The sequence below is a fragment of the Lepidochelys kempii genome, chromosome 5 (assembly GCF_965140265.1).
Source record: "Lepidochelys kempii isolate rLepKem1 chromosome 5, rLepKem1.hap2, whole genome shotgun sequence".
Classification (NCBI taxonomy): domain Eukaryota; kingdom Metazoa; phylum Chordata; order Testudines; family Cheloniidae; genus Lepidochelys; species Lepidochelys kempii.
Genome location: NC_133260.1, coordinates 42,023,853 through 42,040,680, shown reverse-complemented (window position 1 = coordinate 42,040,680; position 16,828 = coordinate 42,023,853). Strand labels below are relative to the sequence as shown.

At 39.2% G+C, this 16,828-nt stretch overlaps 1 protein-coding gene across 8 annotated transcripts in view; it reads left to right on the top strand.

Annotated features, from left to right (window-relative positions):
• Positions 1–16,828, top strand: part of ADAMTS6 (ADAM metallopeptidase with thrombospondin type 1 motif 6) — a 328,383-nt gene that overhangs the window by 236,403 nt on the left and 75,152 nt on the right. For 5 of the 8 annotated variants that reach the window (XM_073344058.1, XM_073344059.1, XM_073344057.1 and 2 more), the window contains 5 exons: positions 1,480–1,613; positions 4,556–4,679; positions 5,057–5,137; positions 9,290–9,453; positions 11,071–11,209. In XM_073344058.1, the coding sequence (XP_073200159.1) occupies positions 1,480–1,613; positions 4,556–4,679; positions 5,057–5,137; positions 9,290–9,453; positions 11,071–11,209 (642 nt within the window). Of the gene's footprint in view, positions 1–1,479; positions 1,614–4,555; positions 4,680–5,056; positions 5,138–9,289; positions 9,454–11,070; positions 11,210–11,402; positions 11,913–16,828 lie in introns of those variants that run through there. The other 3 variants (XR_012158888.1, XM_073344063.1, XM_073344062.1) reach the window with 3 other exon arrangements.

Sequence of the window (16,828 nt, the reverse complement as noted above, 5' to 3'; positions counted from 1 at the left end):
GTAAATAGAACTTGTTTGTCTTAGCGATTGGCTAAACAAGAAGTAGGACTGAGTAGACTTGTAGGCTCTAAAGTTTTATGTTTGTTTTGTTTCAGTGCAGTTATGTAACAAAAAAAAATTCTACGTTTGTAAGTTGCACTTTCACGATAAAGAGATTGCACTTCAGTACTTGTATAAGGTGCAATCGAAAAATACTATTTCTTTTGTTTATCATTTTACAGTGCAAATATTTGTAATGAAAAATATAAAGTAAGCACTGTACACTTTGTGTGTTATAATTGAAATCAATGTATTTGAAAATGTAGAAAAACATCCAAAAAAATTTATAATAAATATTAATTGCTATTCTATTATTGTTTAACAGTGCAATTAAAACTGCAATTAATCGTGATTATTTTTTAAAATCGCGATAAATTTTGAGTTAATTGCATGAGGTTATCTGATTAATTGACAGCCCTAATTAGGAGTGCTATCCATTAACCTAAAAATATACTGAAAGCTATGTCCTGTTTAGGACATTTTGAATGTAAGCCTTAAAACTGCTAAACAGGATATTTCTGTTCATTATCCTATCATAAAAAACAAAGGAAAAGTGACCTAATTAATATTATTGCTATTCCATGCTAGCTAGTAATAGTGAAATAAAATGGAAATCTTTGCTGTATATTTTCTTCATTGCCCACTCTCCACACATCTGAAAAGCTGTGCTCAGGAGATGTGTTTAGTGCCTTGTTATTATATAATTGTTAGGGATCCTTTTTGGTGCTGTGTGTGACATAGTTTCTGTGGCCTGATTTTTAAAAATTAGGTCTTTTTGTGCTCACAGTTTGTGCTTACAAATAATGACGATCCTTATCTCCAAGTATTGTCAGTGGTTGCTGAGGGCATTTTGCACCTCTCAGAAGTGCTTGTAAAAATCAGGCCCTCCTGGCAGTTATTTGCTGATTAAATGGGGAGCACCTAGACATCCAATTACTAGACATCTAAATATCCTCTTGAAAAAATTGAGCCAGCCGAATTATAAGCAGTCAAGAAAAGGGAAGGCAGGTTAAACTCACTTTAAATTCAGGCCCTACATCTCAAAACTTTGTTCATTTTTTTAGGCATATTGTGAACTTTACTATATTTCAAAACTTGAAAGTACAGTAACCATTGCTATGCTACTGTTAGTGCTTTTTAAAGAACATCTTTATGTATTTTCAGTTGTTCAGCAGGCATTAGGGTGGTATTATCATTAAAGACTCTTTCACCTTAACTCACCTGTAGGCTGTTTTGCTATAAGCTGAAGTAATCTCTTTAGAGAGAAAGAATCAAATAGAGAAGTTACTTGGAAGGATTAAAGAAAACTTATAAATCTGTCTGTATTCAGATGGGAGAAGAGACTATACATTTCCAGTCTGATTTTGCATATGCTTTTAAAATTGGTTCTGACCTTTTCAGGAACTGTCCATTAATTTTTTCTTTGTTTTGCTTGTTTAGGAGGGGTTAAACCATGTGCATTAAACTGCTTGGCTGAAGGTTACAATTTTTACACTGAACGTGCCCCTGCAGTAATAGATGGAACTCAGTGCAATGCTGATTCGCTGGATATCTGTATCAATGGAGAATGCAAGGTTGCATGTTTTAATAAACACTACATTTAGGGATTACTTCATATTGTCTAGTATTTATCAGCAGTAATTTTGTATAGCATTTTAGTTACAGGGTTTTTTTTATACTAGATAAAAAAGGATTGTTGACAGTAAAAGTTAATTTCTTACATAAGCAGGGAGCCTGAGACAAGGGAAAGGAAGACTGCAGATATGAGGCAAATTACTATGAGTTGCAATAAGCTTTCATTAGAAATTGTCGCAGTCTTGTAATCAGGGCAGTCACCTCCAGAGCACCCCCAAATGGCCAGAGGTCATTCTGACACATCCTGCCTCTGTTTCCCCCTCTTCAAGGCCCCTTAAGAACTGCAGTCCACATTATTTAAAACATTCCATATCTCTCTCCCTTTAGGTGGGGAGCCCCCGAGCCCTTATTCCCAGAGCTGGGTTACACTTCAGCCACTATTCCTAGACTTTTCCTGACTGCACCTCAGCCTCCAGGCTCTGATTTCCTCTTGCTCTAGCAGTCCTCCTAGCTGGGATACAACTCCCCTGGTCTGAGGATTATCCTTTCAGGAGTCTTTCCTCTTTCTCTGCAGCATCTACCATAGCTTCCTAACATTTCCATCCTCCCTACACCTTTCTGCTGCCCTTTAGAGGGGAATCAGCTGTCCTCCATCAGGCCCCATCAAGACTAGTAACACAGCACAGATTGGCTGATGCAGTTCATTCATTAATTAGTGTTTGCTGGCCCTAGGCCTCTAACCCTTAAGGGGCAAACCATCCTATTGCAAGACTAAATTAGAATAATTTATTTAGATTCTTTTGGCTTCTCCTAATCTCTGGTGTCTGTTGGAGGACCAGTAACTGTAGGGACCAGTTGATGAAAAGCATGTGCTTAAATTGTTTGCTGAACTGAGGCCTTTTTGGAATGAACAGTAGTATGACCATAAATGTGGCAGTTAGTGCTTTGTAACTTCCACATTTATGGTTATACTACTGTTCATCAGGGGTGCCATTTCAGAAAAAAATTAGGGGGAGGGGCAAAGTTATGTCAGAATATAGAATGTTATACAATGATATTATATCCTGTAAAATCTGAAGTGCAGGCAAAAAATGAAAGACCTAATGGAGCATATAGACCTATGAAAAATCTGTGGGGGCCCACATTGCAAATGATGCCCCTGCTATTCATTCCAATAAAACCTCAGTTCAGTGAAACACTTAAGCACATGCTTAATTTTAAGCATATGAGTAGTGCTATTGACTTAAAAAAACCCTGACTTCTTTGTGACTACTCACATGCTTAAAGTTAAGTGCAATCTTAAGTGCTTTGTGGAACCAAGGCCTACAGATTTTTTTATGATTGAATCAAAGATGATGAGATCAAATTGTTTCTAACTAAGAAAGGTGACACAATTAGCACCAAAGATTTGCCATGTGTTAGCAAACCAAATCACAGATAGACAAAAAAAATCACAATATATACTATTTTAGTATGCTAAAATATGTGAAGCTGCTAGAAAATAGCTAATACTTTTGATGATTATTTTAAAACTGACTATGCCAGATATTACACGTAATTCCACAAAAATGGGCCCCATCAGGATTAAAATACAAGGGAATGTATTTGATAAAACTGAAGTAAAATCTTTCACACAATTGTAAGAAAAATATAAATTAAAACTAGGAGGTTTGCATTTTTGTACAGTTAAAGTATTATTTAGTAAATGAGCAGAAATGGAGATTAGATTTATTTCCAGTAGAGGACGACATAAGGAAACACAAGTTAGTCAGAACTCTGTTTTACTTTTTGTAATCAGTAAGAAAGTCAAAATTTATATGATTGTATTCATTTGCCTAGGAGTGAAAACATTTTGAAACTTTAACTTCTGTGATCATATCTGTATTATTTATAAACAAGATGGTAGAAAATCATGTTTTTGCCAGTATGTTCATATGGCTGCCTTATGTTCTGTTTTGGAGATCATTTTATTCTTCTTTGTATTATATAATCATCTGAAGAAGTGTAAAGCTGCAGTTTTCCTCCTGTTCAGTTTGTCCTCTGTTATTAAGTTGTTCTATCCTTCCCAGCATATATTTTCTCCCATTCTCTGGCTGAGGTGAATCCTTAAATCATGCATAGATATCTCCTCCTCATATCATACCACCTGTACATTTTAATAGCTCCCTTTTCTTCCTGACTCCTCACAGCAGTTCTTCCAATCCTGTCAGCTGCTGTTTTCTTGGCATTTTATTTCCAGGTGGTAATGTGGGATAAATGTATTTTTGTGTAACTAATGCTGGAGCTTGGATGCAGGAGAGAATCAAGTCCAGATTATACAGAAGCTCTCTCTGCATCCAGCTCAGTCTTTCATTCTGCTTGAGTGTGCAGTGAACTCACATCTATAAGCTTTTATATGAGTTTGTTGTTATCAAAATAATTGTGATGTCACAAATTTAGCTGTATTACTTTTCTGCGGGACGTGAGAAGATGGTCTGTGAAGGTGTAAAGGTTTATAGAAACAAAAACACCACAAAACTTATTTTTAAGCAACCATTCAAGGGACACACAGAAAACAGTGTTTTGTTAGAGAAACCAAAGGTAGAGGAAAATTAGAACATTTGGGATCACTGTCTAGATATTAAATAATAATTGTGTTAAGGTGTAGTACATTAATGTTTGTAAAATACTGTAACATTCTCCTATGAAAAGCATTATAGGAGCACAAATTATTTATTATCTATAAACTAAATTTGCATCATCTCTGATTTCTCAGTCTCCTTTTCTGGTAAGTGAAAATACTCTTATGATATGGGCCACTCAAAGTGAGGTAGGCAAAGGGAGAACTAAATCTCAGATACTTAGGAAGAAATCTCTTGAGAAAATATTTAGTATTTTCAGGTAATGATCCAAGAAGCCTCCTACCTGAAGTAATATTTGTTCTATCCTTATCTGTTCTCAGCATGTGGGTTGTGATAATATTTTGGGATCTGATGCAAAGGAAGACAGATGCCGTGTGTGTGGAGGAGATGGTAGTACATGTGAAGCCATTGAAGGTTTCTTCAATGATTCATTGCCCAGAGGAGGTAAGTGTGCAGATATAGATCACTCCCTATCCTGTGATTCACTGTATGAAGGTGGACTGTTGTACCCACATGGAACCTAACTGAAAGTTCAAAACATGGAAGAAAATATATTAGTATTTCACAGCCAATGTATAAATTAATCAGTGAATTCTGAAACATTTTATGAAGAACTTTGTTAATATGTAGAAAGGAGAAACTCATGACTGCATGAAAAATTTTTGCTATTGTTTTTCACATTTGTCTCTGAGATTTAAAGAGTTCTCTGTTCTCTGGCATGAAAGGCAATGTTCAGGTACATTTGAATCGAAAGCATAATTTATTAATTTCTAGTTTCATCCAGGTAATAATAATAAATAAGGTTTACCTTTACCTTTTAGGCTACATGGAAGTGATTCAAATTCCAAGAGGTTCCGTTCACATTGAAGTAAAAGAAGTGGCTGTGTCAAAGAACTACATTGGTAAGAGCTGGTTTAAACACAAGACCTTAATTAACTAGTAATATTTATAAAGTGTTTTGAAGATACTGGAGCAGATTCAATGGTCTGGCTAAGCTTTGCTGGGTGCAGGACCAGGGGACATAATATTATCCATCAATTTTAGGTACTTACATGCCCCCATAACCATAGTATCTGATTACCCCACAATCTGTAATGTACTTAACTTTACAACATTCCTGTGAGGTGGGGAAAGACTATTATCTCCATTTTACAGATGAGGAAACTGAGGCACAGAGAAGCTAAAATGACTTGCCCAAGGTCACACAGGAAGCCTGTGGTAGAGCAGGAAATTGAATTCAAGTCCCAAATTCCAGGCTGCGTCCTTCCTCCCTTTAAAGGTGGCTTTAAACCTGCCTTGTACTCTTCTGATCTTGGGGTCAAACACGTGCCAACCTGATCCATGGAGTAAGAACAGGCTTCATAAGGACAAAAGAGCAAGCATGGCTAGATGTTTCCCTTAACTGGTTTATGTAACAGTCAGTTCACAAACATACAAGGCAACACATTTCTCAGTCAAAAGAAACTGATGAGTTAGTTGTTCTAATGAACTGACAGTCCTACAAGCTGTTATGTCCTAGAAGCTGCAGGTCTGCTGATTAGGCTGCTTTGTTGTCCCTTAGCCACAGGAATGCAAATATCTAGCAGTGCAAATGCTTGTGAAGAACTGTCTATGATGTGTGCTAGATGGGAGTGTGGCAGGTAGCTAACCTCCTAGATAAATTAACCCCACCCATAGTTATTTGCTGTAGTGCTAGTGTTGGATGTCTGCTTCCCTCTACCCCTGTAATTCAGCAGGATTGTCAGCCTCCTCCCTTTTAGGAGGAAGAGTTACATACTTAGCCCTAGCAATGAGGAATGTTTATTACACTTATTATACTACTCTCCCTCCTTTCTCCTCCCTCCTCCACCAAAAAGTTGTGTTGCTGGTGAAATAGCATCTATAGCTTATAACTGACATTTCAAGCAGAGAGACAGGGTGGATGAGTTAATATCTTTTATTGGACCAGCTTTGGTTGCTGAGAGAGACAAGGTGTCAAGCTTCTTCTGCCTGAAGCAGAGCTCTGTGTAAGCTCGAAAGTTTGTCTCTCTCACCAACAGAAGTTGGTCCAATAAAAGATATTACCTCATCCACTTTGTCTCTCTAATATCGTTGGACCGACATGGCTACAACAACACTGCATATTTCAAGCAGAGGAATGAAGGTCACAGGATATCCTGTCACAGCCATTTCATATTAAGAACCACATTTTCACAGGGTCAGCTTTGTACCTGTAAAATCTGTACTCATGTTACTGCAATTACAATTGAGTACAAACCAGGTTCTTGCATCTCTAACTCCATGATTGAGGGTACATATCCGACAGAAGGGAAACTAGTTTTCTTAGCTACTGCAATTCATTTTGCAAATGCAAAATTGCACAGAACCTCATCCCTTTTGAAAAAAATTGTCTCATATGCAACAATGGGAAAATTATATGGAAAAATATATTTATTTTTATTGACAAATCTGTTTTAAAATCTGTTAGGAGAAAGCTTTCTGGTTTTATTTTTTTAAACAAATAAAAAAAATCCATATAAAATAGTTTGCAGAGAGGTTTATTTTAGTTCTTTGATGTTTGTGCAGTAGTTTTCATGTTTAAATGTCCTGTCTTGTTAATTTAACCTGATTGGATTTTTTGAAGTTAGAGTGGATAAAAATTAAGATTCCGGAAATTTAGTTTCTGCTGAGGCCAAATTCTGACCAATATTCTAATACCAAGCTTTAGTCTAATAATTTTTCATACACTTACTCAAAATAGATAACTAGCAAGAAGCCCTGCTCCCTTCCTCTAGTATTGTACAATAGCATGGCTTGTTCTCTCCTCTACCTGATGAGTTTGATGGTGGTTCAGCACAGTTTGGGAATTAATGGAAGTTTGTGAGGAGACTCTGGTCCCTTTCCTGGTGACACACCACCATCCATCCCTTCCTGCTACATATCACTCTCTTTTCACATACATGTTTCCCTGGTATCAGTGCCCCATCACATACAGTCAGGAGTAAACCCAGGAACCCTAGAAGAGTGAAAGTTTGAGGACCAAATTCTTCTCTCAGTTACATGTGTAATTTCAGAGTAACGTTCAATGAAGTCACTAGAGTGAGATTTATATTGAGGTATATTAGAACAAAATTTGGCCTGTGATGGTTACTTGTATAATTCCTCACTCTTGCAATCTATAAGACAAATCCTAAATTCTCTCCCTATTAAGGTCAATAGATGTTTTGTCTCTGACTAAAGATCCATGGCTTGGTCTTGAATTTTGCCAATATCCACAAACTTTGGTTACAGAAGCAGATATGAATTCCAAAAAATTGAGTAGTCTTCTTTATTACCTTAACCAAAGAGATCATAGTGTCATAGAGTTTAAGGCCAGAAGGAATCACCAGATCATCTAGTCTGACCTCCAGTGTATCACAGGCCACTAACACCACCAAGAACCCACTCGCTAAACCCAACAACCTACATTAGACTAAAGTATTACAGTCTACAGGAGACTAGACTACTATGTGCCCCAGGCAGAGAATAGGAGGGACCAAAGTACATCAGTGCCTGAGGCCCCTGCAATGGCAGGGAAATGATTAAGTGAGACATACGCAGAGAATGCTGGCAAGTGACTTGCAGTCACGTGCTGCAGAGGAAGATTTAATCGCCAAGGTCACTGCCAACCTGACGTGGGGGAAAATTCCTTCCTGGCCCCACATATAGTGATCAGTTAGATCTTGAGCATGTGAGCAAGAACAAGCCAGCCAAGTACTTGAGAGAGAGAATGCTTAGTGCCACCTCAGAGCCAATAGTATACATAAAAGAGCATTCAGAGTAAAGTCTGTAAGCTTCCCAAAGTCCATTTCATATTTTAGAAACCAAAAAAGGAATCTTTTTGATACAGGAAAAAGTCAAATATCTGCCCTTGAATAGAATCTGCAAGACTACCCTTAACAAGCTGATGAAGATTATAAAAAAGCTAATAATATTTTATTTGTCCATCAAACTAAATTTTTATTTCAAGCTGCTCTAAATATGATTGCAGTCTTCTGAAATTTCCATAACCTGTTGAATCAGAAATAGATATGCAACCTGCAGTGCTGTTTTCGTCACGTGCCATGTTGACAATGGCAGCTTAACAAATTATATTGGAAAAAGTAATAGCTTACCAGTGTTTGGTTTTCTAAATTTTATAGTTTGATTAAACTGTTGGTATTTATTACTAATTTCTTGCTGATATAAATGATTTTCAGTTATTGATATTCATACAATTATTACAATGTAAATATTCTGTATAACCGTAATAATGAACTGTGATTGAATTTGTATGTTTGCTTGGAGCAGCATAACCAACTGACTAGTTCTAAGACTCAATCTGAGAGCTGGTCACACTTTTGTGTTTGATTTAATACATATCTATCTTCCATGCTACCTGACCTCAGAACAGAATCACTGAGAAATCATCTAGGAAATGTGCAGGGTTTTCTGATTTTGAACATTATTGTCTTTCTGGGTACATGCTTCTAAAGCAGAATACAAAGGGTCAAAGATAAGGAAGTAAGAATTGCTTGGGAACCAGCTTTGAAACTCATAGTGCCTCTTCCTTGCTCCAACACACACACACTTTTATTGTGCCCACAAGGTTTGCATGTCCCACACTCCAAAAGGCAGGGGTATCAAAATGTTGTTCAACTGAAGGGTACATTGCAACTCATACATTTAAGAGGTAAATCTAATTTGCATATAATGGAGCAGATTGCAGGTGTAGTACAGAGAGCACAGCCTATTGATACAAGTTCTAGCATGCACCACCATATCTCGATTTGCATGGCCTGTTCTTGCTGATACCTGTAGTCTCTGCAGATCACACCTGCCTACTGGAGATGATAGCCAAAGTCAGTATTGTAGATCTCCATGAGCCACACTTCGGTCATTCTGCCAAAAGGAAAAGTAGGTTTTAAACTACTTTGAAACCAGTGATATAGAACTAAAGTACACATACTTCTGTCACATTAGTAGTTTCATTTGCAATGGCTTCTCTATTATAAATGCTGCTTCCAATTTTTAGGTGGCTTGTATTTTTTTTTAAGCTTTAAAATCTGAAGAGGATGACTACTATATTAATGGTGCCTGGACTATTGACTGGCCTAGAAAGTTTGATGTTGCTGGGACAGCTTTTCATTACAAGAGGCCAACAGAGGAACCTGAATCTTTGGAAGCTTTAGGCCCTACTTCAGAAAATCTCATAGTCATGGTAATGTTATAATGAATATATTTCTGAACTCAGACATGATTTTATGTTCCAAGTAACAGGGGGCAATAAACTGAGTAAAATTGCATGGAAGAGAAGTAGTGCTTGCCTAGTTCTTGCACTTTGAGATACCCTCCCACTCACCTCTTTCTGTTCCCAAAACTGATGGGATAGCTATGGTGATAAGGAAGAAAGCTAACAACAAACTATTGTACTGCCAGGAGATCTACAGAAAATATCAGTGGAAATCCTCAGGCCATAGTGGGGATCCCTCCTAGTTTCATTTGCTTCCTGGTCCTCACAGTAATGGCAACATAAATAGAAAACTGGATATATGGTGTGGTCACACCTGTTGGTGATGTATGAAAGTATAAGGCAAGTTATATGACAATTTCATTGGACAGTATTCTGATGCCCTTATTCACAACAGGTAATAACTTACTCCAGAAGTAGCCCTGTTGATTTCAGTGGGTCTAATTATGGTGTGAGATATCATGGTCTGGCCCATAGTAAATTCCCTGACTGTGGACATACCTGGCCACGCTCCCAACAATGTGACGCCCGTTTTGCCTTTGGTAGCTGTGGAGAGGCTAGAAGTGGTTATGTGGAGAGGAGGTGCCTACTGCATTAACTACTTTTCTCATCAGCTCAGCACCAGTAACTTCCCTACTGAAGATTATCCACCATTTTGCTCTCTCACAGAGGGGAGCATATGCCTCAAAATAATTTATAACTGGAGGCATGGTGAGGTGAGAAATATCTCTGAGACTCATCCAGGCTGCTTTTGTTAACATATACTGTAGATGTTAGCAGCAGCAATAAAAAATGTCAGGTTGGAGATTCAGAGCTAGATTGCCTTGAAGGCACAGCACTGTATTGAGCAGGTGGCATGTGGAAGTACTGTGCTACAGCAGGAACCACAAGAAGAATTATTGATGGTTTCACGTGGTGATACGTGGTGTTGCACCTGCAGCAGGAGCTCTGCCAGTCTGTAAAAGGAATCAGTGTACACTCTTCCCATGTGCCCAGCCACACTACTGCCTTGTACTGTGAGTGTTGGGGAAATAGCTCCACCCTCCTGTGTCTCCCTATTGGAAGTTAGTGCCATTACTGATGCCAGATTGGAGTATTATTGTAATATTGATATTGTGGTAGTATGTAGAAGCCCTAACCAGGTAAGGGTCTTATTAGTTACCCAGCCACGTTGTGGATAGTCCCAGCAAAAGAGCTCAAGATGGGGGTTTGAAGATTTTTGCACACCTACAAGGGTCAGCCACAATAAAGTCCCTTAATATTATCTGGTCTTGACACCTCCATGAAGTAATTTAACTTAATGAGGCCCAGAAGATTAGAATTGTTAATATGTCAGAAACAAATTTTGCTGGTAAGAAAAAAAATTGAAAGAAAAAAACTCACCTTACACAATGGAAAAAATCAGTGTGTGTGTGTGTTTTAAAAATTAGTCCAGATTTCTTTTGGGAATACCTGCAAGAACTATTGTGGCTTGCTTTATGACATTTTCCCCCTCTACAAGACATAATACATACCTAGATTAAATGTCATTGTAGTTGCTCTCTGCTTGCATATTTTAATAGTATAACTAGTTGTTTTCAACTGCAGATTCTGCTACAGGAACAGAATTTGGGGATAAGGTATAAATTCAATGTTCCCATCTCTCGTACTGGCAGTGGAGACAATGAAGTTGGCTTTGCATGGAATCACTTGCCTTGGTCAGAATGTTCTGCCACTTGTGCTGGAGGTAAGACACATATCAGGCAATCAAGCTGAAGGGTCAGTTGAATTACAAAATATACATTGCCTCATATTTGTTTAGGTAACTAATTGAAAACATTTATTTCAGGTCTGCTTCAAGCCTTAATTTAGTGAAAGAAAGTTTATTTTGATTATCACATTGTATTTTGTTTATTTTCAACTTCATATAATTTGTACAGATTTGTTGATTAAATACAGTACTTCTTGGCACAGTGAGTGTCTGTCGGCTGGTGCTTCTCCTGAGACTCTCTTGAAGCTGGCATGCTAGCTTTTCACAGGAGCTTTCTTGATAAAAGACATCTGAAGTTTTAAGTAAGGAAATAAACAAGACTCAGAAGGCAAATATAAGGTATCTGTAACAAAGGGAAGAGGGATGTAGTTCATATGATCTTAGGCAGGCCCTCCTATCCTCCAACCACCAAAGTTAAGGATGCATACTGGCAGCTTTTCAGTAGTAGATATTTCACTACTGGATGATACTTCCCAGCCCATAGCAGTATCTGAGATCCATTGGCTATTGGCAGTGGTGGGGGATTTGTGGGTTGTCCCATGTGAGTTCATCATGGGTGCCTTTTGCCCACAATTTACTGTATTCCTAATCCTCCTCCCTCTAGTGGCCACCAATGCAATTCTTTACCTCTGGCTGGGAAAGCAGGACAGTTGGCTTCCTTCAAAGCCAACACCATTGCTGCTGCATGGACTGGTGAGTAGAAGTGCTGTGTGAGCAGCATCTTTCTTCTCTCTGGAGACTAAATTCATCGCCTCCACCACACACATCAGTTTCAGAAGACAAGAGAATAAGATTTTTAAATCCATCCCTGGACCTTGGTAGTGTATGTCCCTATATCAAGGGAAATGCTTCATTTTAATTTAAGGGTGACTAATGCTGGGAGGAGGGGGGAATTTTTTTTAAATTGAACTCAAATCCAAGTACTTAAGTTCCTTTTCTTGCTAATCAAGGTTTTTGTATTTAGAGCTTTCTCCCTCACAGTATCATTCTGCTAGATCCTGAGGTAGTTATTATTACTTGTTTATTGTTTACATTCCAACAGTATGCTCAGCATTGCACAGGACACAAAGAAAGCTACAGATCCTCTCCTGCTAACTAGAAAAATATTTGAGACAAAAATACACTGGGAGATCTAGAGGATGGTGCTAACGTACTGTCTTTTTTGTTGTTCGTTTGTCATGGGGTTTTTTTGTTGCATAATAGGTGAGTGACAGAATTTTTAGTGATCTGCATTAGCATTTGTGAGTCTTGTAGAAGAATTAAGTTTTAAGGAGGAAGTTCAAAGAAAGAGGTAGAATACCTATCTCCTTAGGATAGAAAAGCAGTTCCAAGCATTAGGAGGCAGCAAGTGATGGCAAATCCCATGTTTATGACATAGTGAGTGAAATCCTGGCCCTACTGACGTCATTGGCAAAACTCCCATTGACTTCAGGAGGGCCAAGATTTCACTCCAGAGCCTTTTGTCATGGAAATGATTGTAATGTCACAAATTCATTACTATATGGGAGCAAGAGATTGGCTGTGAAGGAGCAGATCTTTGTTTAATTAATGATGCTAAAATATTAGTATTTAATCTGTAAACAATGTATGAAAAATTGAAAAGTAAATGAATTTATTATGAATGTGAAAGTTTACCTTAACACAAAAGTCTCTTTTTAAGTAGTTAATGGTGACTACAACCAGACTCTTCTCTCTCCATTCTTTCAGTTTAATGTGAGAAAGTGCTGTAGTGACTGATTTTCTTGAAGAAAATGAGGACCCTGTTCAGGGAATAATTGTTTCACTGTAGCTATAATTCATATAGAAACTATCTGCTTTTCCATGTGAATTGTTTTTTACTGCAGTTTATGAAACACCTTTTGCTATACACCAATAGAAGACAGGGATACTCAATTAAAAAAAAGAGGCTGAATCAGGGAAAAAGAGAAGTGAGGGAGATATTGTAACTGAAAAAAATAGGCTGGAAAAAAAAGGAAGTATGGAAAAATCCTAGAAACACTATGTGGCTTTGGTTATTTTATAGCATTCATTGTCTCGTGCAACCTTAATTTGGCCTATTGTGTGTATTCGTTATAGTATAGTCTTTAATTAACATGATCTTGTGCCATTTTTTCCACAGGATTCTTTCCTCATTCAGTGTATAGGGTGGACAGTGCTCAGTTAACAAGCAGCTATTCAATATTTTGTTTTATCCTCATTGTTCAGTGTGTGGCCCTAGTCTTTTTTACTGCACACTATTCAAACCCTGTTATGATGACCAAATTATAAATTTCCTCATAGGCTTTTCTATGGCACTCATCGCTATGGTACGTGAGTGATTCAAACCCATGAATTAATATTCACAAAAACCCCATGAGGAAAGGAGGAGGTATTATATCCATTTTAAAGATGCGGAGCTGAGGCACAGAGAGATTAAGGTCAAAAGTATCCTCTATTTCTGGGTTCCCAATTTGAGATGCCTAGGACCTGATTTTTCAGAGTACTTAGCATTATATTGCACTTTATATACTGAAGCACATGGACTTCAGTTGCAATTGTGTGTGCTCAGAACTTCTGCAAATTGGGCCCCAGGATCTCATGTTGGGCACCCAGAAAATGAAGGACACACAATTGGTGACCACCTCTGACTTGCCCAGCATCATATAGCAACTCTGTGGCAGAGGCAGGGATGGAATCCAATTCTCCAGGCCCCCCATTCAACTGTCTTAATCACAAGACCCTTCTTTCTGTTCCAGAAAGGAACCCTCTACCTAATTTACTACATACTTTCCAATCTCTGAATAAAGGAGGCAGGGGTCTTACAGACAACAGCCTGCTTTACAACACAACCCGAATTCATCCCCAGAGCAGATCCATCCTGTGTACTGAATAAGGCAGGCGTCCTGTGGAAAAAAGGCATGTGATGCTATAATTAAAGACCGTATCATCATGGATACACACAAGGGAGCTGAGTTATGGTTACAAAAGCTTTTATTCCCTCCACATTTGAATCAGACAGCTTCCTCCATTACATGGGTGCCAGAAGGGGATATCCTTGACAGCACAAGAGAGACAAGCTCCCTGGTCTCAGTTTCATTGCCTTGTCCTACCTTGGCCCAGAGCAACAGTGAAGGAGCGAACGGCAGGTGGGGGGGCCTCGGGAAGAAAGGAGTGAGTGGTGGGCAGGGAGGCATCAGGGGAAGGGGTGGAGAGGCGTGAGAGTGGGGGAGCCTTGGGAAAGGGAGGAAAGGTGACCAAGGCTTAAAGCCATCTTTACACTCCTCCAAGTCTGGGAGTATAAATTAGAACAGGGTGCTTTAATTTACACAAGCTGGTAACAGTCCCCTGTGGGCATTATGTAGCCAAGGATTGCTGGAGCACAAGGCGCTCCGGCCACACCTCCAGTATGCCCTGTATGCTAAAGCCGTGATTTTCAACCTGTGGTCCATGGACCCCAGGGGTTCCACAGACTATGTCTAAGATTTCCAAAGGAAATCTGCACCTCCATTTGAAATTTTGTAGGGGTCCACAAATTAAAATAGATTGAAAACCACTGTGCTAAAGGGGCTGGTATAGAGCTAACTCAGGGGTGGCCAACCTGAGCTTGAGAAGGAGCCAGAATTTACTAATGAACATTGCCAAGGAGACGCAGTAATATGTCAGCAGCCCCCCATCCACTACCCCCCTCCAGCTCCCAGCGTGTCCCACCCACTGGCAGCCCCACCAGTCAGTGCCTCCCCTCTCTCCCCATGCCTCCTGGCCGCCGCAATCAGCTGTTTCGCACTGCGCAGGAGGCTCTGGTGAGGCGGGGGAAGGAGCGAGGGCATGGCGGGCTCAGGGGCAGGGGAAGGGTGGAGTGGTGGCAGGACCTGGGGCAGAGCAGGGGGGTGAGCAGTGAGCATCCCACAGCACATTGGGAAGTTAGCATCTGTAGCTCCAGCCTCAGAGTCAGCGCCTATGCAAGGAGCCGCATATTACCTCTGAAGAGCCGTATGCGGCTCTGGAGTCACAGGTTGGCCCCCCTGAGCTGACTGTATGCCAGCCAGGAATTATCCCATGCCAAGGGAATCTCCAGATGCCTTATGAGGGTGGCTTTCCAGAATGGTACAAAGGACCCAGAGTGGGTCCTGAGGTTATGGCCTATGAAATGTGTATACTTAACACCTATCATTCATAAATACTCCTAGGCGAAGGTTGCATGAATCATTTAAAGTTGAACTGGATAAAACACTAAAGGATATACTGTAGGAAACAATCTTGGAATACCTCTTACAACTTTTTTATTTCTAATTTTCCTCTTTGAATTGCTGCTGTGGTCCAAAACACTTGTTTGCTCGGTGACGTAGACAATGCTGCTGGTTAGAATAGATTACTTGGAGTCAAGAGTCTCAGCTCAGTGTGTTTAACCTTGGCAAATAATGCAACCTTCCCATTCATTAGGGTGGGTAGGGTGGGATGGCTTACGTGCTGTGAGATTCTAGAATGAAAGATGTTAAGGATTATGATTTTTTCAAGGATCTTAGAATCCAAAAACCAGGACGCAAACAGCAAAAATTAGTGAATAGAGGCTTTTCTGCTTATATTTATTCTAATATATACCATACAAATGGCCCATGTTCTATATGTGCTTTGATGTCATTCACCTTTTAGAAATTCCAGTCAAACCTTAGATAAAGGTGATTGTGTCTTTGTTATGATGGCCTCAGGTGTGGAACAAGCTCCTCTATGACGTCCATTTTAGCCCATTCATTACACAGTTAAATAACATCTTTGAACATTTTTATCAAGGGTTTTGTTGGTTTCATATTTAGAATTTTTCTGTGTAGTATTCTGTTTATCTTCTTTGGGACTAGTCCTTCAAACACTTTCTTTGTTGGGCAGGAAGTGCATCCTCTTTACCCATGTTGCTTGGTGCAGGAGTGACTGGATACACACATGAATTTTTGCAGCAGTTTTAAAAATTACCTCTATAATTCAGCTGCATGCATGTTCTGATTTCCTAATTTACTCACTATACCTTTGACAGTATAGTCCTAACGGGCTAAACCAAAGTCATAACAGTGAACTATTTCAGAGTTAAGCCTCAGCTACCACGCTTGTGGGACCTGTACATTACAAAAGATGTGTTGGAAGCTTTGTGTAAAACAGTAGGTAAGCACAAAATGACAAGTTGAAAATAGAGTTGCAGCCTCACCAAGACTCACTGGGATGGATTCTCATCTGGTGTAGGTTGTTATAGTTCCATAGACCTGTGACAGTTTGCCCCAACTGAGGATCTGCTCCACAATGTTCTTTCTTTACTTTATGATAGTAAAAAGAGATAGTGTCGTATAAGTATCCAAGATACTTAGGCTTGGTCTACACTACAGACTTATGTCAGTATAACTGTGTCATTCAGTGATGGGGAAAATCCACACCCCTGAATGTTAATGATGCTGTTATACTGACCAAACTCCTAGTGTAGACAGCACTATGTTGACAGGAGGGCTTCTCCCATCGACATAGCTACCACCTCTCATGGAGGTGGAGTACCTATGCCAATAGGAGAAACTCTCCCGTCGATGTAGGTAGTGTCTTCACTAAGTGCTGAGTGCTGTATATGTAGACAAGCCCTTA